General features: G+C 39.3%; 5 protein-coding genes across 5 annotated transcripts; all 5 read right to left on the bottom strand.

The window, feature by feature from the left end:
• Window positions 1-1,074: 1,074 nt before the first annotated feature.
• On the bottom strand, window positions 1,075-2,614 carry LOC113502028. Its single transcript, XM_026883390.1, has 3 exons — window positions 2,486-2,614; window positions 2,133-2,277; window positions 1,075-1,767 (listed from the first exon to the last, which is right to left on the bottom strand). Exons 1-3 carry the CDS (start codon window positions 2,592-2,594, stop codon window positions 1,716-1,718), a joined length of 306 nt encoding a protein of 101 aa, XP_026739191.1. The 5' UTR covers window positions 2,595-2,614; the 3' UTR covers window positions 1,075-1,715.
• Window positions 2,615-2,827: 213 nt separating this feature from the next.
• On the bottom strand, window positions 2,828-5,214 carry LOC113502084 (Down syndrome cell adhesion molecule homolog). Its single transcript, XM_026883465.1, has 8 exons — window positions 5,199-5,214; window positions 4,884-5,066; window positions 4,476-4,664; window positions 4,163-4,351; window positions 3,736-4,023; window positions 3,516-3,651; window positions 3,283-3,437; window positions 2,828-3,021 (listed from the first exon to the last, which is right to left on the bottom strand). Exons 1-8 carry the CDS (start codon window positions 5,212-5,214, stop codon window positions 2,828-2,830), a joined length of 1,350 nt encoding a protein of 449 aa, XP_026739266.1.
• LOC113502083 (Down syndrome cell adhesion molecule-like protein Dscam2) lies at window positions 5,006-6,700 on the bottom strand. Its single transcript, XM_026883464.1, has 6 exons — window positions 6,695-6,700; window positions 6,416-6,656; window positions 6,170-6,297; window positions 5,737-5,905; window positions 5,520-5,646; window positions 5,006-5,422 (listed from the first exon to the last, which is right to left on the bottom strand). Exons 1-6 carry the CDS (start codon window positions 6,698-6,700, stop codon window positions 5,236-5,238), a joined length of 858 nt encoding a protein of 285 aa, XP_026739265.1. The 3' UTR covers window positions 5,006-5,235.
• A 15-nt stretch (window positions 6,701-6,715) lies between these two features.
• LOC113502082 (Down syndrome cell adhesion molecule-like protein Dscam2) lies at window positions 6,716-23,643 on the bottom strand. The gene is made up of 16 exons (XM_026883463.1): window positions 23,405-23,643; window positions 23,098-23,308; window positions 18,953-19,163; window positions 10,662-10,815; window positions 10,139-10,287; window positions 9,798-9,888; window positions 9,333-9,514; window positions 8,974-9,119; window positions 8,756-8,891; window positions 8,510-8,674; window positions 8,280-8,462; window positions 8,026-8,164; window positions 7,712-7,860; window positions 7,269-7,473; window positions 6,917-7,071; window positions 6,716-6,828 (listed from the first exon to the last, which is right to left on the bottom strand). Exons 1-16 carry the CDS (start codon window positions 23,539-23,541, stop codon window positions 6,716-6,718), a joined length of 2,526 nt encoding a protein of 841 aa, XP_026739264.1. The 5' UTR covers window positions 23,542-23,643.
• On the bottom strand, window positions 7,500-8,164 carry LOC113501865 (Down syndrome cell adhesion molecule-like protein Dscam2). Its single transcript, XM_026883161.1, has 2 exons — window positions 8,026-8,164; window positions 7,500-7,860 (listed from the first exon to the last, which is right to left on the bottom strand). Exons 1-2 carry the CDS (start codon window positions 8,136-8,138, stop codon window positions 7,701-7,703), a joined length of 273 nt encoding a protein of 90 aa, XP_026738962.1. The 5' UTR covers window positions 8,139-8,164; the 3' UTR covers window positions 7,500-7,700.
• Window positions 23,644-25,081: the final 1,438 nt, after the last annotated feature.

Below are 25,081 nucleotides of genomic sequence, written 5' to 3'. Positions count from 1 at the left end.
TAACTATGCTCGGGAAATGTATAGACCGTATTTATTGTTTGTTTTAATGTTCCACAAATTGTATCATGTTTTGGCTACTGGATCCAAGAATTTTAAAAAGAAGCTGCTGATTGTTTACCATTTTATCTGATAATATATTGTAACGATTAAGTTCATTTGGAAATGCAAGCTGTATTATTTCTAGAAGTTACAACATAGAAAACCACGACAGGAATAGGAGTAATTACTTCCTCAGGCAATAACTCATTAGCTTAAGCTGCCAACAGATTGCTAGATCATTTTCACTCTGTTATGTTTCCATAACAGAGTGATACTGAATATTGAACGAAATAAAACACGACATACGAATTAATCGATTTATTTTTCGTTTCCTTTAAAATATTTACATTAGCAAACACGTAGGCAGTGACAGTTTACATAAGGTTGAGTAGATCGGTTTATTGCTATTGCTATTGGTTACCTACAGTTAAATTATATATGAGTACTTCGAACTTATAATATGTCATTATAAGGCATTGTTCTTACCGACCGTAGAGGCAGCCATCGTTACCGTGCATGAGCACGCATTATTATATTTTTTGTTGAACAATACGGTACTACGTATTGTGTAGACGCTTATGCAAATATCAATTAGGGGCTTGAAGAGAGCCTGCTTTTCATTGAGCTTCGAATATGTGACGGCTGACTATGCGTTTGGTTTGAACTTAGCCTAAGGGTTCGTGCATTTGGCTCACAATTGTAAATAAAAATTAAAAAATCGTCTCAATTATTACTTCAGACGGTGCGACATTATAATGCTAACGATCCCTTAGCATTATAATGTATGAATATGATACAGTTTCTAATCAAATAATCGTTCATAATTAGTAAATTGGCAACAATGATAACCCTGTAAAACAGTAGAGCTATACTTAATATAATTAAATGTTGGTTTGTCCATACAAAAAAAAATATGTTAAAAAAGAGTTTAAATATTTTATTGAGTATACTGAAATTGTTAGTATTAAGCAATTAAAAATAGTAGATATCGTTTTTTTCTTACTACATTTGCTTTTCGTGTTTTATTTTCAGAGATTAGATTTAACAACTAAATATTTTTTCTAGGCATATAAATAATTTGACTAATGACGATGTAAGTAAACATCGATTGTTAAAAGGCATATAAAATTCGTATTAAAAGTACTTATATAAGTGTAAAATTAATCTTAACTCCATGTTTGAGCATTAAAATCAATCCAAACTTTACGAACGCATATCACACAAACTTAAATCAACGCCATCTATCGAGCCCGTTCGACATTAGGAAAATCGCATTTTCTCATTCTTTAATAAATTACTAACAATATAATCTTCTTGTACTTATTCTTATTGACTTCTTATTTTAAAACTATTTTCTACTTTTTACAAATACGTCAGATATGATTCAGGGTTCGTTAAGGATTGAATAACTATTGTTAGAGTGTATGAATAATACTGGCTATGGATTTGCTACAAATTAATAAAGAGTTCAGAAAAACGATTCGTTTCAAAATTTCGACAAATTATGTTCATGACACCAAATAGGCCGCATTAATTGTCAAATCCAACACAGTACAAAACATCCTAAAATATTTACATTTATTTTCGTGTTAAAATCTCTTAAAGCTAAAACGGTAAATTAGCTAGGTAACAATTTAATAGTATTTCGCTTGTAGCAGTCTTTATTGTCGTCGTATTTATACGTGTATTGTAAAATCTCTTCTTTCTTGCTCCTGTCGCTGTTGATATCTGAAAACATACAACAGCGCCATCTAGTATTCTATTCTGGTATGAATAAGTAATCTACAGAGGGTAGGGTTGGGGTGTGTTTAGGGGTAGAAAAGTATAAATGAGGAAGTGGTGAAAAAGTTTGACCATCGTCCAACAGATGTCATAACGATTAAGAAATATTTGGGCCTCGCAATTAAGGTTTCCAATTACTTTTTTTTTTTAAATCAATTTACATGGTACATAATTATTTACACAATATTATACAAAATATTTCTTAAGTCTAATTTACGTATCTATTAGAGACAATAAAGAGTAATAGACCAGATAAAAAATAAGGAAATCCTTTACCTATTCAAAAAGTGTTTACCTAAGGTATAGTTTACCTCGACGATGTGGGCGTGTGATGTCGCCGCGGTCGCCGGCGCGCCTTGTCGTGACGCTCGTGCCGCTCGTGGCGCGCCGCCGACATCGAGCGCGCGTCCGCCGCGGACTCCGCGCTAGAGTCCGTTACCGCGCGGAATACTTCCTCTGATAAATACGCATAAATTCGTGGTAAAAAAAAGTAACAACAATGAGCTCTTTCGGTTTGAAGTGGTATAGTTCATTATTGAAATTGAAAAAGGAAAACGTGGATAGATTTCAAAAGCTACCAGCATAATTTATTCTATAGGCAGTTACAAGAGATCAAAACTTGGAGGTAAGTAAGTTTTGAATATAGGTATTTTGTGGTAATTACCTTTCCCGGGCGTGACAGGCATCCTGTACGAGACGCTGGAGTTGCACTCGGCGCACGGCGAGCCGCTCGAGTCAGAGTCTGACTCTGACCGACGCACCATCAACGTCATCGCACGCGACAGTGTGTACTCATCTGAAAACATTATCGATATTTAGTTTACGAGAGCTGTCTCCGTAAAGGCCCTATTTTCATTAATAGGTTAAAATGTAATGATGATGAAAGCAGTTCGTAAGTAAGCCAACATTTAGTGTACTGTAAAAATAGTTTTTCAACAGGCAGTGGTAAAACTTTCTACCACCACAGCATCAGGTTTTGTTCTCTTTCAATATCACTTCGTGAAAATTAGTAACAGCATCCCATGTCCCCCGTACCTGCATTCTCATGATGCAGATGATGGTGTGGCGGCGCGGCCTGCAGCGGCGCGGGCTCGGCGCGCCCGAACGTGCGCAGCGTGCCGCCCTCCGCGCCGCCCGCGCCCGGCCCCGTGGACCCACCCGACATGCTGAACGTCGCGTATGGACTTATCTCGTACATTTCTGGAATTAATATTCCCTTTTTGACTTCTTGACAACTAGTAAAAATTAGAAAGCTTCCCAAAATAAATCAAGGAGGCATACTTTTTAATGTTTGACGGATTGTTTCTGGTTGATACAGCCTAAAACATACTTAAGAGTAACCAAACTGGAAACTTCTATTTGTTACGTTGTGTACCGGAGTCGACACCGTACTAGTTTTACGTTGAAGCAGTGTAATATTTTAAAACGGGTGGGGCTATCAATTAATGAAGCTGTCTGTACCTTGTTGCTCTTTCTTGCTAATAGGATGTTTGATAGGTGACGAGGTGTACACCTGTTGGCAGTTGCGACGATTGTCTCTCTTCTCTACTGACTTGTCTTCCTCCTCAGATATTCCACTTTGTTCATAACCTTTTCGGAAGCAGGTAGTTGATGGACTGGAACAAAATAAATTCAGTTGGGATTTTGACTACTTTTAACCTCGACATAAATGCTAAAGCGTCTTCTTTAAATACCTTCGTTTGTAAGCAAATGCAGCTAGCAGCAGCAGCGCCGCCAGCAGCCCGCACGCAGCCGCCGCAAGCACTGCCGTCGCGCGCTCCTCCCCGTCCTCACTGCCGGGAGGGAAGTGCGCTGGGGCTGGTATTCGATCTGATGGAGGGTGGCCACAATATGAAATGCATGGAAATTCACCTTGAAGTTAGTAAGCAATGAAGTCAATTTTATATGACTTACCACCACTTTCTGTTAAAGTCGAAAAATAATAATTCCCCAAAGTAGTCCCAGCCGCGCTAGTAGCGATTACTTTCAAGTGGTACCAAGTAGCTACAGTTAACCCACATAGCACGGTTGGCTGGGCCGCCGGGGACACGGTCTGGGTGGTCCAAGATGATTCCTCGAAACTTCTCACTGATACCGTGAACTGGGTCAGAGGACAACCATTGCTGTCCCAAGTTAATAGATTTAGTCGTACACATGTACTGTTTGTGGTTATCAAATCCTTTTCTGGTGATGCTTTTGATGCTGAAATAAAAAAAAACAATTACCTACTTAAGTTTTGTAACATGGACGAAAGTAAAAATATTCATTACAAAAATACCAGTTAGTTCTAAAATGTTTCGAACAAAGAATGTCAAAAACTATTAGTCATGAATCAACTTACGCCCTCCTTTAGTAGACACGACGAGCTCATCGCTGGGCGGAGAGGAGCCTACAGCATTGAAAGCAGTAAGTCGCACTCTATACAGAGAACCACATGAAAGGCGCTCTAGTGTGTGTGTTCGCGTGTCTGCAGGTAGCCGGGAGCCTTGCCACTTCACGTCATCGGAGCGGGTGTACTCGATCAGGTAGCCTAAAGGAAAGTCATATTATAAAAATGGTCTCTGATAGACAGTAATTTGAATTAGCTACAGGCTATGCGGTGGACTTAACCGAAAAAAAGTACTAAAATTCTGGAACATTTGTCTTAAACTTACCATGTAGGCTAGATCCGCCAGTATTCGGCTTCTCCCACACCAAGTGCAGTCTCGCAGGGGCGGCAGACGACAGCCGCAGCTGCGGTTTGGTTGGAGCTGCTAAAACGCGCAGTTCCCAGCTCGCGCGCTCCTCCCCCCAGGGGTTGCGGACTGTGCACGTGTAGTTGTCTGCAGAGCTGCGGTCTACCACTGGAAATTATGATAAAATTATGTATAAGAAACTATTTTGCCGTGGGTTAATTAAATTCCTTGTATAAAATTAATTTTAGAGGTTGCGAATGCTAAAATAGCCATCGACCTGTTGTATACGTATATTTACTGTTTTGGAAAGAGATTTAATTCATGAAGACATTTTACGACTCGATAAGTTCAGAATTATCGCAACACATCATGATGTCATGTGCTAACCAAGTATAATAAGATAAGGGCCGTCAAGCAGGTAGTTGTGGTCGAGCGGCAGCGGCGGCGCGGGCCTGCGGCGGGCCCAGGCGCGCGCGGGAGGGGGCGCGCCCGCCGCGCCGCACCACAGCCGCGCGCGCCCGCCCGCGCGTGCCCACACGCTGCGCCCGAACGATGTTATTTTTGCTGGCGCTGAAAAGGGTCAGATGAGTATAATTAATTCGAATAATCACGATCTTCGTCTTTTCACCAATTAAGTTAAAGAAAATACATATCTTTTTTAGATGTTCAAAACCAGTAAATTATCTACTATTTATTTGTGGCCATGAATCGATAACATTGCAAAACGCAGGTACTAAGTTTATATGAGCTTACCCCTAGCATTTGGTTTCCTAGCCACGATGGCACTCATTTCCCCCTCTCCAGATGCAGTGGCGGCGGTTACCCAAAACTCGTACACTTGATGTTCTTGCAGACCTCGGACCTCAACCTGGTACTCATCTTCCTCATCTTTGTGAAGCACCATCATCTGTGAGTGTTGGCCTGTTCTGGCGAAAGACCAATATACCAGAAATTAGTACAAAGGAAAATTAGACTACGGCAATTTCGGAAAAAATTGTCTTCACACTTTAGCAGTGTATTTACCTTTGTGGTCTACTATAGATGGTGTAGTGTTTGATTTTGCCATTTTTCTGCAGCGGCGCGAGCCAGCTCACAATCACTGTATCTTCAGAGTTCGCAGCTGCTTTAATATCCATTGGGGCTCCCGGTACTGAAGAATAAATTTAAAAATGATTTACACGGTGTTTTACACTAATGAGCTTTTTTCTACACTAAGAGATTTTTCATTGTTAATACTTACTGTCTTCATGTGTTACACAATAAACAGGTTCTGAAGCGGGCCCAGTCCCGGCGGCCGTCCTCGCTCTGACCGCGATGCTGTAGTTGGCGGCGCGCTGCAGTGCTTGCAGAATAGTCTCCATGCCACCTGAGCGACGCGTTTCTACCTGACTTTCTAGTTCATCCACTGTCTGTAAAATTAGATACAATAGTCACTCTCTTTTTCTAAAACATGCTTCACAATAGTAAAACAGTTTATTTTGCGAAAGGAACAACACTTATCAGACTCTGCCACAAATTGTCTCATGCTTTCCAAAAGCTTGATCTTAAGTTCCTTAAACAAAAAAACTATGGTAATTTTCGTTTACTACCTACACTACTCGACTATTATGTATGAGCAGTCAATGTTCGAGCTGGTTTTGAACAATTATATTAACTCTCTAATAAATACGTACTTCATAAAGCACTTCATAGCCGAGCAGCACTCCTCCCCTCAGCGCGGGCGGCGGTGGCTCCCACCACACGCGTATTGACTGAGCTGACAGGGGCTCGCAACGTACTCGCTCTGGGGATGCTTCTGGGGCTGCAAAACACATAGTGAAAATATTTATGAAGGATGATCCTATTAAGTGAACTTAATGACCTGCAACTATGAGATCATTATTTATTGCAATCTACTCGTAGTAGGTGCTAGTGCTAACCTCCTTCCAATGTTGTAGCAGTAAGTGGTGTGCTGGGTGGTCCGGCTCCCACAGCATTAAAAGCCCTCACAGCGACGGAGTAGTGCGTGTGCGCGCGCAGGGCGGCGAGCTGCGCATGCGCGGCGCCCCAGCCGGGCGCGGTGAGCGCGGCAGACGTGTTGCGCCCCGCGGCGCCGCCCGCCTCCTGCCACGTCACCACGTAGCCCAACAGCTCGCCATTCCATGACTCTTGAGGTGGAGCCTGCGGTTGTCGAACAAATTTTCATTTGAAGTTGAAACCATCATTTTTTATAGCATTCATCAATGTAAGGGAAGGCCAAGACATTTTTTTATAAATTTTACCTGCCATTTAACGAGCAACTCGCCAGGCGCATTCGCCTGTACTTGCACATTGTGTGGTGGTTCGGATGGAGCTGAAACGTATTAAAAATTGTTCTTAAATATTTTTTCCGCCAACTGCGCGTCGGCTATAAAAGCTTTCTTGCGTATAATTTTGCCCACCTTCTTCTAATGTCTGTACAATAACTGGGTCAGAGTAGTCACTGTCTCCTATAGCGTTAACCGCCGCGAGCCTCAAAGCATATGCCGTCGCTGGTCGGAGACCTTCCACTTGGTATTCCAGGGTTACTTCACCAGAATCCGAATCTGGATTCTGTCTGTAATGGTTAGGTAAGATTTATACAATCATAAACTTACTTTAGTAGCTTATAATATATAGAAAATACTGAGATGCAAGACTGTAATAACAGCGAAGCGAGACGAGCTTGAGTTGGTCTTCTTTATATTAAGGATTATTGTGATAAAGTGGTTTTATTTTATGTTGAGAGGCTTATTAAGTGAAAGGAAGTCAGACCTTTCTATGACCCTATCAGCGGGCACGTCCCTGGTGGGCGCGTCCCGCCAGTCGGGCGCGGCGGGGCGCGCGTCCCCCACGACGCGGTACTGCAGGCGGTACAGGCGCACGCGCGCGTTGCCGTCGTAGCCGCGCCGCCAGCACAGCGCCGCGCCGCGCGCCCCGCGCCGCCACACCGACAGCCCCAGCGGCGCCTCGGGGAACTCTGCAGAACCATGGGTGGAAGAATATTAGTCCCAACTTTCAATATTAAAATGAAACAATGTCTCCGAAAGAATGGACACTTTTATGTGGCTTCAAAACCATTCGATCAGAGAAATAAAGCACCATTTTTATGACCTGGAGCAATATGTGGCTCTTGATTTATAACGCTTTTACTATTTACTTTTGTAAATAGTATTATTTTACATTGCTCGAAAGTCTTCTGTCCCTTTATTGTTTACCTTGGACAGCAAGATAAATAAGTAGCTCGTCTCTGCCATACGCGTTTTCGGCCCGACACCGGTACACTCCAGAGTCGTGGCGCTCGGCGTGCGCTATGCTCAGCTGCGAGCTAACACCACTTTCCGACCTCTTCTCTGATACTGAAACCCTGAAAATCAAAATGATTCACATTTATATCCCGTATAAGACCGAATATGATGTTGCAAAGTCACTCTCCAAACTTGTTAGTCCTTTAAAATTTATGCAACAGTGCATGCTTATCGCTTGTTTTTTATTTCTCCGAATCGTTTGAATAACAATAACAGTTACACACCGGTACGTAGTAAGGTCGACTCTCTTCATGTTATGCGTCCACTGAAGCTGTATGGGCGGGTCTCCTCGCGCGTCACACTGCAACGTCGCCTGCGCAGTTCGCTTCACCGTCATGTTGCGAGATGAAAATTCGAAATGAGCTGGTTCTGATGACAATGAGTAAATTAAAACATTAGTCAATTTTCTGTTTAAGACTCATCATAATTAGATAAGTTATTCCGTAAAAGTAAAACTTCTCAAAGAAAATGTTTTATTACCTACCATTGACAGAAACGGCAATGATCTTAGACAAGCCTCTCCCAATTCCATTTTCAGATCGACACATGTACTGGCCTTCGTGATGATGAGCTGCCGGGGCTATGCTCAGGGACCCGTTGGGCAGCATCGAGAATTGGAGGTCAAGGTTCGATACAGGCCGGAAATCACTGACACCGGACCCTGAAAGAGTCATTACGTCAGAAATAGATAAAATATAATCAAAAGTTTTTTGATCATATTTTGATTCGTATTATGTGTTATGTTTAACTCACCATGACCTTTTAGCCAAGTGACCCTTGGTTCAGGGTATCCTTTTGTAGCGCAATGGACCAAAATTTGAGTGCCCAATAAAGCTGACACGTCTTGAGGTTCATACAGCCACGACGGTGCAACTAGAAAACGATGGTGAAATATGACCAAAAATTCGAGAAACAAAATAAATTTCTTTATACATTACATTAAGGATTTTGTACCTTTAACAGCTAGTCTAGCCGTATGGTTGACTTCAGCTGCAGAGTTACTGGCCACACATGTATAGTCTCCACTATGTTTTGACGTAACGTGAGAGAATATTAAAAAACTGAACTCGTCCAAGGATTTTTCTTGCACCTGAAATGAAATCCAGATAACCAAATAAATTGGAAGATTTTGAAATAACATCCTCAAAATCTTGGCTAAAATTAATAATTACCTGTAGGCTAGACGGAATATGCTGACTGTCCTTGAGCCACGAGAAGTAGACTGGTTTGTCACCAGATGTGATTCCACACAACACCTGAATGGAACTGCCTTCAACGAGATCCGTCGGAAACGTAAATCCTGCTATTTTTGGTGGATCTGGAAGAATTACATTTATTGTAAACTTGTTGTTGCCAGCGCCTCCACCCGCAAGACATGCAAAACGATCTCACGGAAACAAAATATCGGAATAAAAATTATCGTATCTGTGTGCCAAAGTTAGTCCCAATCCATTCAGTGGTTTTTTGGATGAAATCGTCCAAGAAGTCAAAATATGCAATTTTAAATCATTTTTAATTGCAAAACACTTACTTCGAACAAATATCTGGATGTCCTTCTGTGCGTATTGTCCGGAAGGCGATGTGACCCTGCATGAGTACACTCCTGCATCAGCCGGCTCAGCGGGCCACAGGAGCAGCTCGCCCCCCACTCCTGAGAGAGCGCGGCCCCCCGTCGAGCTCACGTCCAGACCACCGCGCTGCCATCGAATATCACTGAAATTTAAAAAAGTTCATATTATGGTAAATTATTTACCTGGTGTTTTACGTCTTAGGTTCTAACGTCAAAAATAACATATTACCTGACAATTAGAGAAAAGTGATTTAAATAAGGTTTTTGATATACCAAACATTATAAGTAGAGAAACTAAAAAGTACACTACACGTTCAAGGACAGGAAGATAGTTGAAGAAAAGTTTCTAACAATCTAACACAACACTACGTAAACGAAACAAAAATGAAACTTATAATTTTACTAAGCAAATGCACCTCCATCAACCTGATTGGAAATCCGGAGTATGGACAGTAGATGGTGGTGTTTACTCCCGCCACTACGCGGATCGGACCGATGCTGCGCAACGATGGCGGTCCTGAAATGTAAAGGAAATACACAGAGTCGTACAAAAAACTCATTCAATTTATTTAATGGCCATAATTTAAAACCATCATAAATGCCCAACACATACAACTCATCAATCACTTAAGTAATTAACTCGCGTGATAGATTTCGGTCCACAAAATAAATTGTGAATCTGTATTTTCATTTTCACCAAAAGAATCATCGCATAAATTACGTTTAAATTTTAAATGGTATCGGAGAATTATGACTATAATAGTTACCGTATACATTAAGCCTTGTAGAATGTTCGACAGCGCCTCTGGAGTTGTGCGCCCTGCAGGTGTAGCGGCCGCCGTCCTCAGGCCTCACCGAAGTCAGGTTGAGGTAGCTCACCACGTCACCATTAGTGTTCATAAACTGAGTGATACTCCTGTCCAGAACAACAATAACCGATAAATCCCCTCGGGCCAATCCAGTTCACGAAATGTTAAATGCTTTCACTTTAAATCTGACACGTGTAGAATATGTTTACCAATATTTTGCATTACGCTAAACCGCTAAAGTTGAAAACCCTTGGGGATCGTACAGCGAAAATTGGATCGACGGGTTGTGAGAGCCCTATACCAAAACGATTTCGTTATATTTGCTGAGCTGATGCCGACCTTCTTACTTTGAAACAAATTTTGTATAATGCCATGACGATACAATAAACAGATTTGGCAAATTTCGTTGTTTTGTTTAGTTTATTTGCATGCTGTATTAGAGTTAGTATTACAATACGCACAAATAAGACAAGCTATTTACCTTTGTGGCGTATTATGCTCTTCGACAGGCTGTCCATCTAAAAGCCATGTGAACCGTGGCGGCGGGCTGCCGGAGGCCGCGCAGTGCAGCGCCAGCGCCGGGCCCGGGTGCAGCGCCTGCTCGATGAAAGTGTAGTGGAGCTCAGGTGCCGTATCTGAAAATATAAGAGCAACAAATTAGCCAAGAATTGATATCTTTAACTAATTAAGATGTGTGCTAATAATTGTGGTGTATTTGTCACCGAATTGTTGGGTACATTGTAAGTTTGTTAGATCTGAAGAGAAATTATTGGAGCTGGAGGCAGAAGATTCGTCGCAAACAAATAAATATAGTCAGTCTAGTTGGTCACTAGATTTCCCATTTCTACTATAGGCATAGAGAGCAACTACTAAAAGAAGTATAGAGCGCATACATAATGAGACGGATGTTTTATTTATTCATATCTACTCTATTTTGCTCTTGGCCCTCTTTATAAATCAACCCAATGAATTATCGGGAGGGAAATTTGCGATAACATTAATAATGGTAACCTTGATACATGTAGGTAGCTTTCGTATATGCAGAGAAAACAATTTCCTTTTAGAGCACTAGGAGAGAGGAAGTTACCGGACACGGGTCCTGATATCGGGTCCAAATAGCTCTCGAAATTTGGAAAACGGATTCCTAAAGAAACTACACCCCTTTTTCGCCGGACTGTTTTTAACCGATCTCTTTGTACACCAAACAATAAAGTCATAACTCTTGTAATAATTATGACGCTTCACTCGCATCACTCGGTATCTAACATATAACACGAACAATGACGTGTCGGCATCACAAGTGCCATAAATTCACCGCTAATGGTGTATACCCCGTTATGAGCCGTGACAAACGGCTGCCATACATTTGGGAATGTACAACGTTGATTGGATTTTGTTTTGATAGAAACTAGCTTTTAGGCTAGCAAGTTCTGGAAATAGTTGTCCTCTAAGTAGATTTCATCCAATTATTTATATTTAACCAAATTTTGAAAGAGGTTTATCCCATTTTTAATATTATAAATATGCAAGTTGATGGAAATTCCATTCAGCATGTATTCAATTTGTCTTCTTTCATACTCGCTAAACTCATCAAAAATATTATAAGCGTCATGTGGTGTGAGGTTATTATTATGTAAAGTAACTTGCTTACATTTACAGCCAGAAGCGCCGCACGAGCCATTAGCTGTGTTTTTATGATGCCACTGTACTGCACGTCAGCTTATAATATTATGCAATTTGCTAACGTCCTCACAGACTATTAAGTCTAAACGTGTTCTTAATGCATCGCGTTATGTTCAGTGCATTATTGGTGCTCCTGCTCTCTGCCCACGGAGAGGTGATAAAGTCGCTGGTGTGTTGCGGTGCCCAGGCCTTGTATATGAGACTACTTTACTCACGTTTATCAAGCTCGTACATGTGTGCCTAGCGCACTTTTTATATAAAAAAAAACTTCAGACTGTCCTAGAAAACGAAAAATAGACGGAAAATACATAATGACGTTATCACACTCAGCGTAATTGTTTCCACTTACAACAACCATAATAAGCCTATTACGTCCGTCGCTAATCCAACACCCCACATCAAACAGGCAAAGCGTACATTACCACAAGCCGTCCACATCGTACGTCATAAATCTTGGCAAATAAATTCAATTAGCCGCAACACTAACATAATAACGAATGAATACAATAGCCGCTGGAATTATGAGGGTCTAAATTGTGAGCGGCTAGCGTTTCTGAGAGCTTTATTACAGGCCGTGCCGGACGCCGTGACAGACAATATGTCAGCGGGTGGCGCAAGTTGTGGGCGGAGCGGGACTCTTGAGATATGTGGTCTAAAAGAGGGATTTGTAATCTGCAGACAACTTCTGATGATAATATTATGGTAGAAATGATTAGTAATATATTGTGGTACATAAATTAAATTACTAATTTAGTTAAAAAATCGGCAAATACGGTTGCGTTCAAGGAATATCTGATTGAAGTCGACGTTTCAACTTATTTGATACGTGCCATTATGGGATCTACGAATGTACGAATGTAGTTATCAGATACAGATTTTTTACATTGGTCCGCCCGTAATTCAATAAATTAATTGACGATACCGTCACCAGATCCCTCCCATAACTCAAGCCACGCTCCAGTTGGCACCGCGCCCGCTCACAACGTTAGCTCTTGTAAACGTTGCATCGTTTTGCGCGAATTTATATCAGATGCCCGCTGATAGTCGGCTAATTGTATAATTGTGTGCAATGCGCTTATCTGGCTCGCGCCGGACGCATCGTGCCTTATGTATTATTCCAATGAAAACCGGTAATTAGCGAGACTTTCGCTATTGCTTTATTATTTCCGCTCTAACAGAACGCTTTGGGAAAAGTAACTGTATATTTGAAGTGGTTGCATTAGAATCTAATAGAAATGCAAGAAACGAAGTTAATTAACGATTAAGTTTTTTTTGCGGTAAAAAATGGAAACAGTCTAATATAATTTGGGCTATCATTAGGAAAGCTATCAGCATTGTAGACTGGCAAATTTTGGAAAACAAAAGCGATCAGGTAGATAGTGTTCAATTTTACCTTATTTTTAGGAGCAAAAGATTAAACTAAATGATATCTAACAGTAGTTAAAAGGTTTGCAGACAGAAGTAATAAACATTTTTAATTAAATTTTTCACGAACTATTTAAAGTTCTACAAAGTATTTTAAGCTGATGTAAAGTTCAGCCACAAATGAAAATCTTTAAAATTAGCCGCAGCGAAGTTAGCGAACAACTGGAGCGGAATGTTGTTAATACTCTGAAGATTTAAGAATTTATAAAAGAAAAATATCTCTAAATTACATATTTAGATAAAAATGTTTTATAAATGTGATATATACCTTCCTACTAGATGGTGAGTTATGAGCATGGTTAAAACAAAGGATTGAGTTTCAAAGACACACATAAGGTAGTCTGCGCTTTAATTTTGGAAAAGATTCAGATTCAGCTTTCGTTATAATGCCTATTCGGAGTCTGTGTATTTGTTCATACAGCCCAGCGGTCATCCTACCATTACGCGCCCTAGTTGTATCATTAATCACCATATTTCAATGACCACTAGATTGGTACCGACTAGATAAACAAAAGTACACAATAGTCAGGCCATATCTCACGGTGACCTCATCCTGCCGGTACGTAAAATATATGACGTCATAGATCGTCTCTATTATTCCATTAGAGCTATCCGGATTATCCCGCAGTTTGACTTACGGGCTGTCCGCGACATTATTGCGAGAATTATGGCCACCGTAACCGAAAGCAATGGGGGGTGAAGAGGTAATATCTTTACGGAGTTCGTAAGTAGCGAACGGAACAAATTAGAGGTTCTTAATTAAAAATAATACTATCGATATCGATGATGTTTAGTTTTCATAAATGGATGATTATGTAGTTCATGTATTTTGTTTTGAGCTTGACGACATATTTTTTTTACTCGATCTTCAAAGCCTTTAATTTCTTATACGTATTATTGATCTACCATTTGGTACCATGAAACACCAAGGTGAAACAAATGTATAAATAGGTATCCTATTTTTGATAAAAAATTGTCAAGAGAGTTTCCCTCTAAACTAAAATGTACCTACAACATTTCAACTAAACAATAGAGTTGCAGAAAGTAAATTTTTCCTTACATTTCATTAGAATACAGAGACTGCTATGTAAGGTAAGTATGCTTCGTCGAGAAAAAGGCTTTACTTAACTAAAGGCTTAGGGAGAGCGTCTTAGTTTGTTCACTGAGCTCCACTCCATTATGAGCAGAACTTCGCTGAGTACTGGCTCTGCGATGTCGCTACAGCATACTACATGTGATATGTAAACACAGCTATGTTGTCCAATACGGAATTCTGTACTCTTATTCCAGGAATAGTAACTCAATTTACAAAGAATATTTGCTTCATTCTTTTCTTTTATTTTGCGTCTTTGAATACGTATATTTCATGCATTTCACTGTTATAAACGTTGATTAAAAATAAAAAGTATCACAGAATAGTATTTATGGACCGACTAGCGGACCCGGCAAGTATTGCTTTGCCTTTTCAACTATTTCTAGGGAATTTCTGGAGTAGGAAGAACTTAAAAAAAAGGAGTGAACAAATCTTAAATCATTTAGGGGTATAAAAAGTAGATAGTAAATTATCCTCAGACCTACTTAATATGCAAATAAAAATTGGTTAAGCCTAGGCCTAAGATTTTCATTTTTTTTAAGCCGAAGGCTGGTAACTAATATTGCGAAACGGATTTAATGTATAACATTGCAAAATAATGACACATTTTTTGTTAACAATTAATTAAGCAAACATTATAAAACAGCATTCGGAAACACGCGCACTTTAAAACGAAATTACTTGAAGCAATTGCCGCAGTATATCTTAATAATGCAAATGCTTTTTAAAGGATTACCACCAGCGCACTGCATATTCCATGGCATCGGACGAAACTGTATTAGCTAAGCAAATTTTATAGAAAACCCGGTTCTGCTTACATATTGGCCATTTTATATTAATCGCGATAATTTGAATAATATGTGTCATTGTCTACAAGCGTGTATCTGTTCAACAGAATCAATTCCTCGGTATTTTTTTTGTATAAATACTTTGGACTGAATTAACCGATTTTATTACTTCTTAAACGAAACGTGAAACAGCTGCCATTTGGTTCCATACAAATTTTATCAAATTTATTTTAGTATGTTTTTTACATCAAATACCTACGTCATATCAATAACAAAACGAAGCACAAAATTATAAATCCATTTCCCGATTAAAGGAAAGTCTAAGTACTTTATTTTGTATATAAAAGTATTTTGAACAAAGCAATCTCTTTGCCACTGTCACCCAGTGGACTCAAAATAGACACCGATGTTTCTTGAAAATAGTCAGAGGGGGAGGACGACGATGTTTGACGGCTAGATCGATTAGTTTGAACGCTGGACAATGAAATCGAAACTGTAGCAAGTCATAAAAAGTAGCGGAAAAAATACTTTTTCCGCTACTTTCTATGATTATGTTTTATTTCTTATTTTTTTACAAATGTGGTCAATACAAAGGTCTTGTGATAAAACAAATGCATACGTAAGATACATGAAACGAAAATAGATTAAAAGTTTTTAGTGTACTTTTGCAGTTGTTCCAGGTACCACTTCCGAATTTCAATTAAAGGCCAGGTACCCCCAGAACCCCCGTCCAGGGCGGTGTGTGACGCATGGCCAGTCATTACTACCGCGTTAATCAATAACCCGACGACACACGAAATCGTACCGCGCTGCACTCCGCAAAATTACACCATTTGTAATTACGCACCGAAGTGGCCGCTGATTGGCCAATCGTCGCTCAAAGGACGTTAATCGACCAATCAGGAAGCAATTTTCGGTCCGAGAAACGCAATTTTTCGGTTGGGAGCTGCGGTATTTTAGTTTTTACTAGATACGTGGCGTACGATTTTACAATTTGTATTTTCTAGCACGGCTTTGGTCTATGACACTACGTCATTATAAAGAAAATGAACATAATAAACACAAAGCTATGTAAAACTAAGTCAATTAAACCAACAAGCAAATACTATAAGTAGATTTGAAAAGATTATGATGGTGTTTGTTAAAAAAACTTTACCAAATTAAGAATAAAATAAGACAGTGCCCTTAGTATTTTAAAAGGGGGAATAATCCAAAAGTAGAACACACACAAAACATGTCGGACTATAAAAACCCACATATTCAAGAACATTATTCACACACTCCCACATCATTAGCAGACAATAAAAACAAAAGGTGGGAATAAAAGTGATGTGGTAATCCCAAAAATACAATTCCGAAATGGGCAAGTCCTAAACAAATATGTGGGGATAGCCTTGAACCGTCCATTAATTCCAAATGGACCCTTGGCTTGCGACCATAGAAATCTAAATAACAAGGTAATAGAAGTGCCAACGCCGCGTGACCTTGTCGCCACACTGGTGTCTTGGACGACACCAGCGCGTGAACTTACGCTCAGTCGCTCGCGGAACGTCGTCACAGTAAGAACCACTAAAAATGGTGTTTTGCGGCGTTTCTCAGGCTGGAAATTCATCTGCATCGTGTAATAACATAAATAAATAGATAACATTTTATCGGTAAATAAATTATTGCAGTAATATTGATGTTATTGCAAAATTAAATTTCAAAACATAACCTTCATTATAAACCATATTTATATCGCACCATCCTGCAACAATTGCATTCTTTACTAATCATTGCCTCTGCAGTAAGAGACTTACAGAAATGCACCGTTGTAAAAAGATAAATGTATAACGAAAAATAATATTTATCAATGCGATCGTATTTGTAGTGGTACGGCCGCACAAAACTGTCGGAAATAGTGATGTGTTTAAGTGCGGACAAATTATCCAAAATGAACATTGTATACGAAAAGTAACAATTTTAATAGTCGTTTGTTTTTGTGAACATATTATTGAATATATTTTTATTTCAGAATCCCGCAGGATACAAATAAATACAAAAGACAAGTGGATGACTACCACGGGTAAACGAAATTGGTACCCTACAACTTAGGCCGAATATACACTATGAAATTAGTTGAATGCATGATAACTTGCCGCCCGCCGCCCTCTCCATTTTTACGGCTCGGACCGCGCTCGCAACTGAATGTTTCAAAAAGTACGCCTTGCGTTATAGCATAGCATTGAATAAAAATTGCAATTTAAATTTATCCAAATCTCATAAATACCTATTTTTTATTATGAACGTTTACTAGTCATTCGATACATGAACTGGGCTGCTTTTGTAAGACGACTAAAAAGTCACCGTATATACCAAACCTACCTACCAAGTATTTCCTAATAATATTTTTTTTGTCAACCGACAATTAGCGATTTTTTTTTTAAGTACATATTATAATGTAATCCATAGAAGAATACAACAAAAAACATTGTCACTCATAATTTCGTCTTTCATTATATTTCGGATCCGTCGTCAATCCCTAGTGTAGTTTACGTAATCACTACAACTAATGCAAAAAAATGTAATGACTGTGTGAGTTAGTGAATCCATACAACGACAAAGTCAACCTTATTGCAATAGATGTACGGCCTAGTGTTGTTTGCTTGGTCTTCTCGATGTTAATGTTTGCGTGATTGCGTAGTTATTTGCTGTGAATGTGTTGAAGCCCCGCCCACAGGCGACATGCGTTTCGATAGATCGCCGCGGTGTATGCCATTTCTATTACCTTGTTATTTAGATTTCTATGCTTGCGACTAAACATTTGTTGAAGAGAATTAATTCCGTAAGGGCTATAGGTTTTTCTGAAGCGGAGATAAAACGAGTGGACTTACTACTTATACTGCACTACTGGTTCACACTGCTATTTGGTCTTCTTTGCGAGTAACTTGAATATTTTCAGGCAGTAAAAACTTTTCCAAAAATTATTTTGTAGGAGAAGCATGAACACATGACTACGGCGTATCACATTTAAATAAATGGAATGTTACAATATTAAATTTGTTGCCGAAAATCTTTGGTATAAATTACACACTGGTATAATTTATCCAAACAAAAGGAAACTTCATTGTAATTTTCAGGCCGTGAGCATAAACATTCAAAACAAACATTTTCTAACGATTGGAGGGTACTTGTAGAGGTCCATTTGAACAAAAACATTTGAAGTGGAATTAACACTTTTTGAGTAGGTTTAACAATGAGTGATGGAACTGGCACGAAATATATTTGGACATCTCTTGTTATAATGTCTATTTATATTTTTATTGTTGGGCGTAAAAAGTGTGAATCAAGAACATTTAATGTTTTGGGACAAGCATATACTTAATATTTGTATGTGAAATATTACCATAAATAGTTTAAAGAAAAAATGGTCTTTCTGTAATTTGCTGGCAGAATTAGGAATGCGGTTTAGTTTATGAGAACGTTTGGTTTTAAGGCACGTTTTTACTCGTGGCGTTTTCTAACTCGATTCACGGGTATGCAATATATTTTGGGGGTGCATTCGTTTGGAATGCATGCAGCTTACGAAGCTTACTAGCAAAATCAAATGAAACCACTAAAATGCAAAAAAAAGTGAATAAAAAAAGGCTAAACAACAATTGAAGAAATTGATTGATCACAGGTTTGTTTGACATGGTCAGTCCGTGGATTTGTGACCATCAATGTCGTAATGGATTCCTCTCTATTTCGGAAGGCACGTCAAATTGTGGATCTTAGCAGTTATGATTACGATTTGACACGTACCTCCCAGCCTGAGTTCTGCAGCCGCTTGTGCGCTATCCAGGTCTCGTTCAGCGAAACACTGGTACATGCCCCTGTGAGCGCGCACCACACCATGCACGCGCAGCACGCGCTCGCCGCCGCCCACCGGCACGCCGTCGTGCAGCCAGCGCACGCGAGCGTCACCACCTTCCACTGAGCAGTTGAACGTCACCGAGCTACCGGAGTTTGCAACCTGTACGAAGACAAAATAATGATAAATGTCTGTAAAACTTAAATATTAGTGAAAATTTTGGTGCAGCAAGTTTCCCCATTACATCACTACGTGGCCCAACCGTAACTTCTACAAATAATAACTTAGAGAAACAGGTGAGGAAAAAAGAAACAAATTAACTCAATTTCCCCAACTGTCGGAACTCGATAAACAAGCGACAAATACGATCTAGTCGCCTCAAGACGATTCCAGCGAGTCGCGCCTCCTGAATTATTCACGAAGACATCACCTAGTGACTGCGTCACGGTGCGTGTCGCCTCAAACTGGATTAATAGGGCTGCCCAGTAAATACATCAGTATGGCTATTCGTTTCTATTCTGCACTCATTTTTGTTTGCATCTCAAATTGATAGGTTACAATATCTTTCTAGAAAATGTGTCAAGAAATTTAACTTTTATACTTCAAATGTTTTGGACCTAGAGGCGAAACATTAAAAACTTTTCAGTTTTATATGGTGTTTATAAGACATGCTAATTTTAAACTTTGTGTAAAGGGAGAACTATGGGACTTGGCATTTATTTCTTTTCAATGAATGATTAGGTAATACTTAGAAACAGCTTGGAAGTTGATTTAATTAAAAACACGTTAATTATATGAATGTAATGTCGAGACCGGGTCAACCCTGTGACGAAGGATATTGGTTAGGTACGCTATTCAACATGGGACGTGAATAATTTATTGTTATGGTCAGAGAGACGCGACCAGGTCCGTGTGCCGCGCCGCCTACCACTGGTGATCGTATTCGTGTTTCTATTTACGTAAGTTACATTTAAAACATTCATTATTCTTTTTTTAACTCCTTTGGAGCAGACCTGGTCCTTACACGGGGCAGGACAAAGAAGGCAGGCATCTATCATAGAATTAGGATCCTCGTTTTATAAGATCAGACACGGACGGCCCAAGGTAGCTATTGGTCTAATAATAATAGATAAAAGCATTCCCTAAAAAAACTATAGAATATTACCTGCCTTTCAAAACATTAAAACTGACAGGTGGTGGTTCTTTATAACGTGATATAAATAGAAATGATTTGGTACCGAAATAAACAACTTTGTATCATCGGTTAAGAGAAAACTTATCGTCAGTATTGTAAGGAAGTAATCTTTTCGTTCTCGTGAGGGCTGATGGAGCATTCTAAGGCTTAATTATCTAAGTAGCAGCCATCCGTGAACTGATAAAAGCTCTGTCAAGAGATATTCAGCCGTTTACAGCCTAACTAAAGCAAACAAATTTTGCTTTTTCTAAAAACCGACTATCGCCAAACTTTAACTTTATTTGTTATAAAAAGAGTTCTGACGAGTTTTTTCTGTATGAATTTCAGATCCATTTCAGAAAAAAATCTCGTTTCAAAAATTCACCACCAAAAATTCGAGGCAAATATTTTCATTCCTGAAAGTATTTTCAGTGTAAATCCAAACACTGGCCCATACTGCTATAATTGTAGTTTACATTAAAAGGTTTTTTTTGTTTAAACTTTTCTTTTTCTTATATTGAATCTAAACTTCAAGAAACTCAATAAAAACTGTTATGTTCATCTTTTAATCAAATTATTCTTAAGCAATATTAACTTGCGAATTAAATTGTAGGGACTAAAGCCTGCTTTATTAAGTTTGATGGGCTCAGTCGCAGAATTAATTAAAAACCAGAATAAGCGTTTGCAAACGAAACAAAAGGTTATTTGTAAAATCATTTCTAAACGACCTGATTTGATTTTCAAGTAATTTGATGCTCTCTGATTCTTTCTCATCTACTATTTTAGTTTAATTTGTTTCGATCCTGTTTTTTGTACCTAAACCGAAATCTATTGGGTTAAAGTCTCAAAAAATATTACAATAATGTTTAGAGTATCAGATTTACAATTTCTAACTAAACTAGCTGTTCAAATAAGAAGTATATTTATCTATTTAACATAAATAAAATATTGCAAAACTTCTATCAGAGTTTCATCATAAAACCAAAAAGTATTACACATCACAATACGCGCCTGCATTGTTCTAAAGTTTTCAACGGACACTGAATAAATATTCAAACAAATAAATCTCATAGCATAAGCTCGTAAGCGCGGCGCTCCCAAAACTTATTGAAAACGTGATTCCTACAAAACTGAAACTAACATTTTGTGCGAAACTCTTTAAACATACGAAACGTGGCCTGCAATAGTTACATGAGACTCATTGCGAAATATAACACAATCCAAAACGTACCACGCACTTCGGTCATTTTCAAAATCGTACCTATTGAGTTTATTTTTTTATATTTTTTTCTGTAAATCACAAATAAAAGTCTACTAGTGTTAAATACCGAGATGGCATTTAAGTAACTTTGTCCTGTATAGTACACTCGTGAGAATTATGGATAAAAGTAAAACTCCGGTGTACTGTTCTAGAGCATGCGCATTTTATTGTTTTTTTCTTGTCAACCTTGACACTTATATTTTTTTTGACAAACCATAGCGCGATTCAAACGCTATAGATGTCAACGCCATCTATCGCGCACAAGGAATGCTGTACAATAATTGCTTCAACGATCCAATTATAACAACTTGTAAACGTTTATAAAATATAGAATATTTTTACAGTAACTATCGTAGTGGCAGGGGTCGACATGCGCGCCCGCCGCCCACTTCGGCTCATGATTAAAGACTCCGGTTGGGTCCGAAACTAGTCGAACACTCCCAGCAAGTACGCGAGAGTAAACCGTTACATCAACTAATAAATAGACCATTTAAAAAAATACTGTTTCATAAAATATCACCGTTTCCATGTGTATTTGCTGATAACTAACAGTTTCCAAAATAAAGTAACTATTCAATATTAAAATAAACAGTTAAAACAATCTCTAACATAGTTACATAGTCGAAATAGAGATTTTATTACAAGCTCGCTAAACAAACGATGCATAAAGCTAGAGTCGTGGTGCCACTGTCAGCGGGCTTATGGATGTAATGTTATAATTGTTATTTGCTGATCACAGGGCTGTTCACTGCTATTTGTTCTAAGAAAATTACGCACTCACTCGTAAACATACTCGCTGTTGTGCATAAAACATGTATCGTTGTTATGTACCTTTACATTCGGGGATGACCATTAACCACGAGGAATTACCACACCATTTTTGCATTAAAGAGGAATGTACATAATTCTAGACTGAGTACTCTAGAATGGAATATAAACTGACTTTCGCAGGTACTACGTAGAAGTAAATTTACACAAGATTCTTACAATTCTCTGCCAAGCTTTAAGCTTTTTAAATCCAGACACGAAGCAATATATTTGTTTGCTCACGAAGTATACTTCGCTGCGTCAGGTAATTAAAAAAGTCGCCTGCAGTAGGAGATGTGTTTTCAAAGTGACCCGACTCAACACGAACATGTTGGAACAATGTAACAGAGCCGTGCGAGCCGGCTCGCAGACGAGCCACGTCCCAGCTTGTCTATATTCGATGAGCAAACGCCGGGATCACATCGCGCGATGTGTCTCGCCTCCACTGTGATCTGAATACTTATTTTTCAATTTTTGCAACGTCACCCGGCGCTGACGGGAATTTAGCTGCTCCCCGAAATACAGATGTTGGGACGCTGGGACAATTGTATTTTCTGTTAGCCGTCTTTATGTGATAAAAGTAAATGTTCGTAGGTTATTCTGGTCCTGAAACGTACGCTGTTTATTCTCTGACAAGTAGGGAATAATGCGATCGAGTGAGCCCGCGCCGGTCACGTTCTATTTTCGTATGAGCGTAATTTTTGAAGTTACAACTGGAATATACATAAACCCACGCACTTTGACTTTAAGAAACATTTCGACTTTGCTACAATCTAAAATAACTCGACTCACTGCCTTAATAACGACTTTCCGAATTTATCTATGGTGCAAATATCTAAGAATCATATTATCACCTGCAGCTGCGGCTGCACACTGACGACCAGCCGCGACCGCACCCGCAGCCGCGCGTCCCTCCTCTGTTCACCGAACTGGTTGTGCGCTCTGCATGTCCAGACGCCACCGTCAGACAGCTGAGCCCGTCGGATGATCAGCACTTGTTCCGACACCGAGATCCTGATGCTGTTGGAGACAGGGCTCAGGCGACCGTTCGAATGTCGAAACCAGCTAGAATAAAGAAACGTGTCATTTTCTGCTACATAACTTTGCATTGTTTTCCAATTTATTTTATTTATATCTTTTTGTATGAAATGTATATCTCACCTGTATGTGGGAGGTGGACTTCCGACGGCACAGCAAACTAATCGAATGTCCCCACCTTGTGGAACCATCTCGTCATCAGAAACAGTCAGCATTCTAGGAGCCATGCTTGAGGATGCATCTGTAATTAAAGTATTCATGTAAATATGTTGGAAATATATTTTGTAACTAATGCTGTAGTGTACAACTTCAATGTGTGAAACACACACCAGAATATTTTTTAGGAGAGCGAAAAGTTTATGTTAACATCGGCCTAGGCCTAGCCTTTTCCCAACTATGTTGGGGTCGGCTACCAGTCCAACCGGACCTACCGATCTGACCTCCTCAACCCAGTTACCTGGGCAACACAACACCCCTTGGTTAGACTGGCTGTCAGACTTTTTCAAGCTTCTGACTACCTGTAACGACTGTCAAAGATGTAGGAATAACAGCCGGGACCCACAATTTAACATGCCTTCCGAAACACGGAGGAACTCGCTATGGCAAAGATGGTCACCCATCTACGGACCAACCGCGTCAAGCATAGCTTGACCTGTGATCGAATCACTTATGCGGTTATAGCACAGCCACGAGCTCCTCACACAGCCACGAGCTCCTAATGTTAACATTTTTTTTAAAATTAGTTAATAATTTAAATGTTTATAATTTTCTGCAGACGTAAAGGGTGGCCAATCCATTGTAATTTGATATTAGAAAGTGGTATTTTCTAAAAAAACACAATTGAAATGCTCAATAATTAAAGATAGCTGTTTTATGTATATCACTTACGTGAAACAGTGACCATAGCAGGCGGGCTTCTTCTCTTATCTCCAGTTAGCGCGTGCTGCGCCTCGCAGGAGTACGAGCTGGTGTCGTCAGGCCGCGCGTCCCGGACCACCAGGATGTCGCTGCGACTGCCACCCACTATGTACTGCCCTCCTAGAGTAAAGAAAGAACTAAAATTTTATATTTGAAACTCCTACAGTGTGTCTTAAAGATACGATCCACCTACGTTACTAGGAGATGTAGTATTTGACGTCGTCATTTAATTCACATAAAAGCAAATATTTCGAACAACATACATACTTATTAGTTGAGATAATTGATATCATAAGTGGCAAAAATGCTTAACGTCGTATTTTCAATTAGTAGGTGAACCTTTTTCCGTGTATTTTTTCAATGGCAATCTGAAAGCTTTTCGTGAACGAGCCAATCTTGCCGAAAGGTGACCGTAATACTAAAAGAAACTTGGAAGTTAGCCTCTTTGTATCGGTAACAAAGCTACTGCACTTCCAGTCTCAGCAGACAAGCTTTCTATTTGATTAAACTGCAACATTTCTTTCCGATACATCCATCACATTCATCGTCATCCGACTGGAAGTTCAAGTGACGTAAGATAGACGAGCGAGATGGGGTGGTAAGGACATTATAGCAGCAACAATGTAAATCAGAAGTCCCACTTTTTCGAGTAACACAGAGAAAAGAGAAAATTTAACAGTACCTGAATATTGTATTTGCAATTCTGAATTGCGAAAATACTTACTTTCTTATAATTATATGTACGAACTTATTTTTGTATTTTGCTGATGACGTAAAACAATCTACAAAGCTATAAATTATAGGTATGTAAAGTGGACGATGTTGGCATTTTTTATAGTAACTATCGTAAGACTGATTCATTATTTAATGATGGTGGCTTTG

This window comes from Trichoplusia ni, chromosome 16 (genome assembly GCF_003590095.1).
Source record: "Trichoplusia ni isolate ovarian cell line Hi5 chromosome 16, tn1, whole genome shotgun sequence".
Classification (NCBI taxonomy): Eukaryota; Metazoa; Arthropoda; class Insecta; order Lepidoptera; family Noctuidae; genus Trichoplusia; species Trichoplusia ni.
The sequence above is the reverse complement of the archived record's forward strand: the minus strand, read 5'-3'. Positions and strand labels throughout refer to the sequence as shown.

Bases quoted from the DNA above. Each gene is read 5' to 3' on its own strand.
- LOC113502028 (XM_026883390.1), bottom strand. From the start codon at position 2,594: ATGACGTTGATGGTGCGTCGGTCAGAGTCAGACTCTGACTCGAGCGGC. The intron at 2,278-2,485 runs GTAATTACCACA...CGTATTTATCAG, and splicing joins GCCTGTCACGCCCGGGAAAG to AGGAAGTATTCCGCGCGGTA. The intron at 1,768-2,132 runs GTAAACTATACC...GTATGTTTTCAG, and splicing joins CACACGCCCACATCGTCGAG to ATATCAACAGCGACAGGAGC.
- LOC113502083 (XM_026883464.1), bottom strand. The intron at 6,298-6,415 runs GTTAGCACTAGC...TGTGTTTTGCAG, and splicing joins TGCTACAACATTGGAAGGAG to CCCCAGAAGCATCCCCAGAG. The intron at 5,423-5,519 runs GTAAATACACTG...GTCTTTCGCCAG, and splicing joins ATCTATAGTAGACCACAAAG to AACAGGCCAACACTCACAGA.
- LOC113502082 (XM_026883463.1), bottom strand. From the start codon at position 23,541: ATGAATACTTTAATTACAGATGCATCCTCAAGCATGGCTCCTAGAATG. The intron at 9,120-9,332 runs GTAAGTGTTTTG...TAATTCTTCCAG, and splicing joins CATCCAGATATTTGTTCGAA to ATCCACCAAAAATAGCAGGA. The intron at 7,861-8,025 runs GTGTGTAACTGT...TTTGATTTTCAG, and splicing joins GTCGACCTTACTACGTACCG to GGTTTCAGTATCAGAGAAGA.
- LOC113502084 (XM_026883465.1), bottom strand. The intron at 3,438-3,515 runs GTATTTAAAGAA...ATTTTGTTCCAG, and splicing joins GCATTTGCTTACAAACGAAG to TCCATCAACTACCTGCTTCC. The intron at 3,022-3,282 runs GTACAGACAGCT...TATTAATTCCAG, and splicing joins TAGCAAGAAAGAGCAACAAG to AAATGTACGAGATAAGTCCA.
- LOC113501865 (XM_026883161.1), bottom strand. From the start codon at position 8,138: ATGACGGTGAAGCGAACTGCGCAGGCGACGTTGCAGTGTGACGCGCGA. The intron at 7,861-8,025 runs GTGTGTAACTGT...TTTGATTTTCAG, and splicing joins GTCGACCTTACTACGTACCG to GGTTTCAGTATCAGAGAAGA.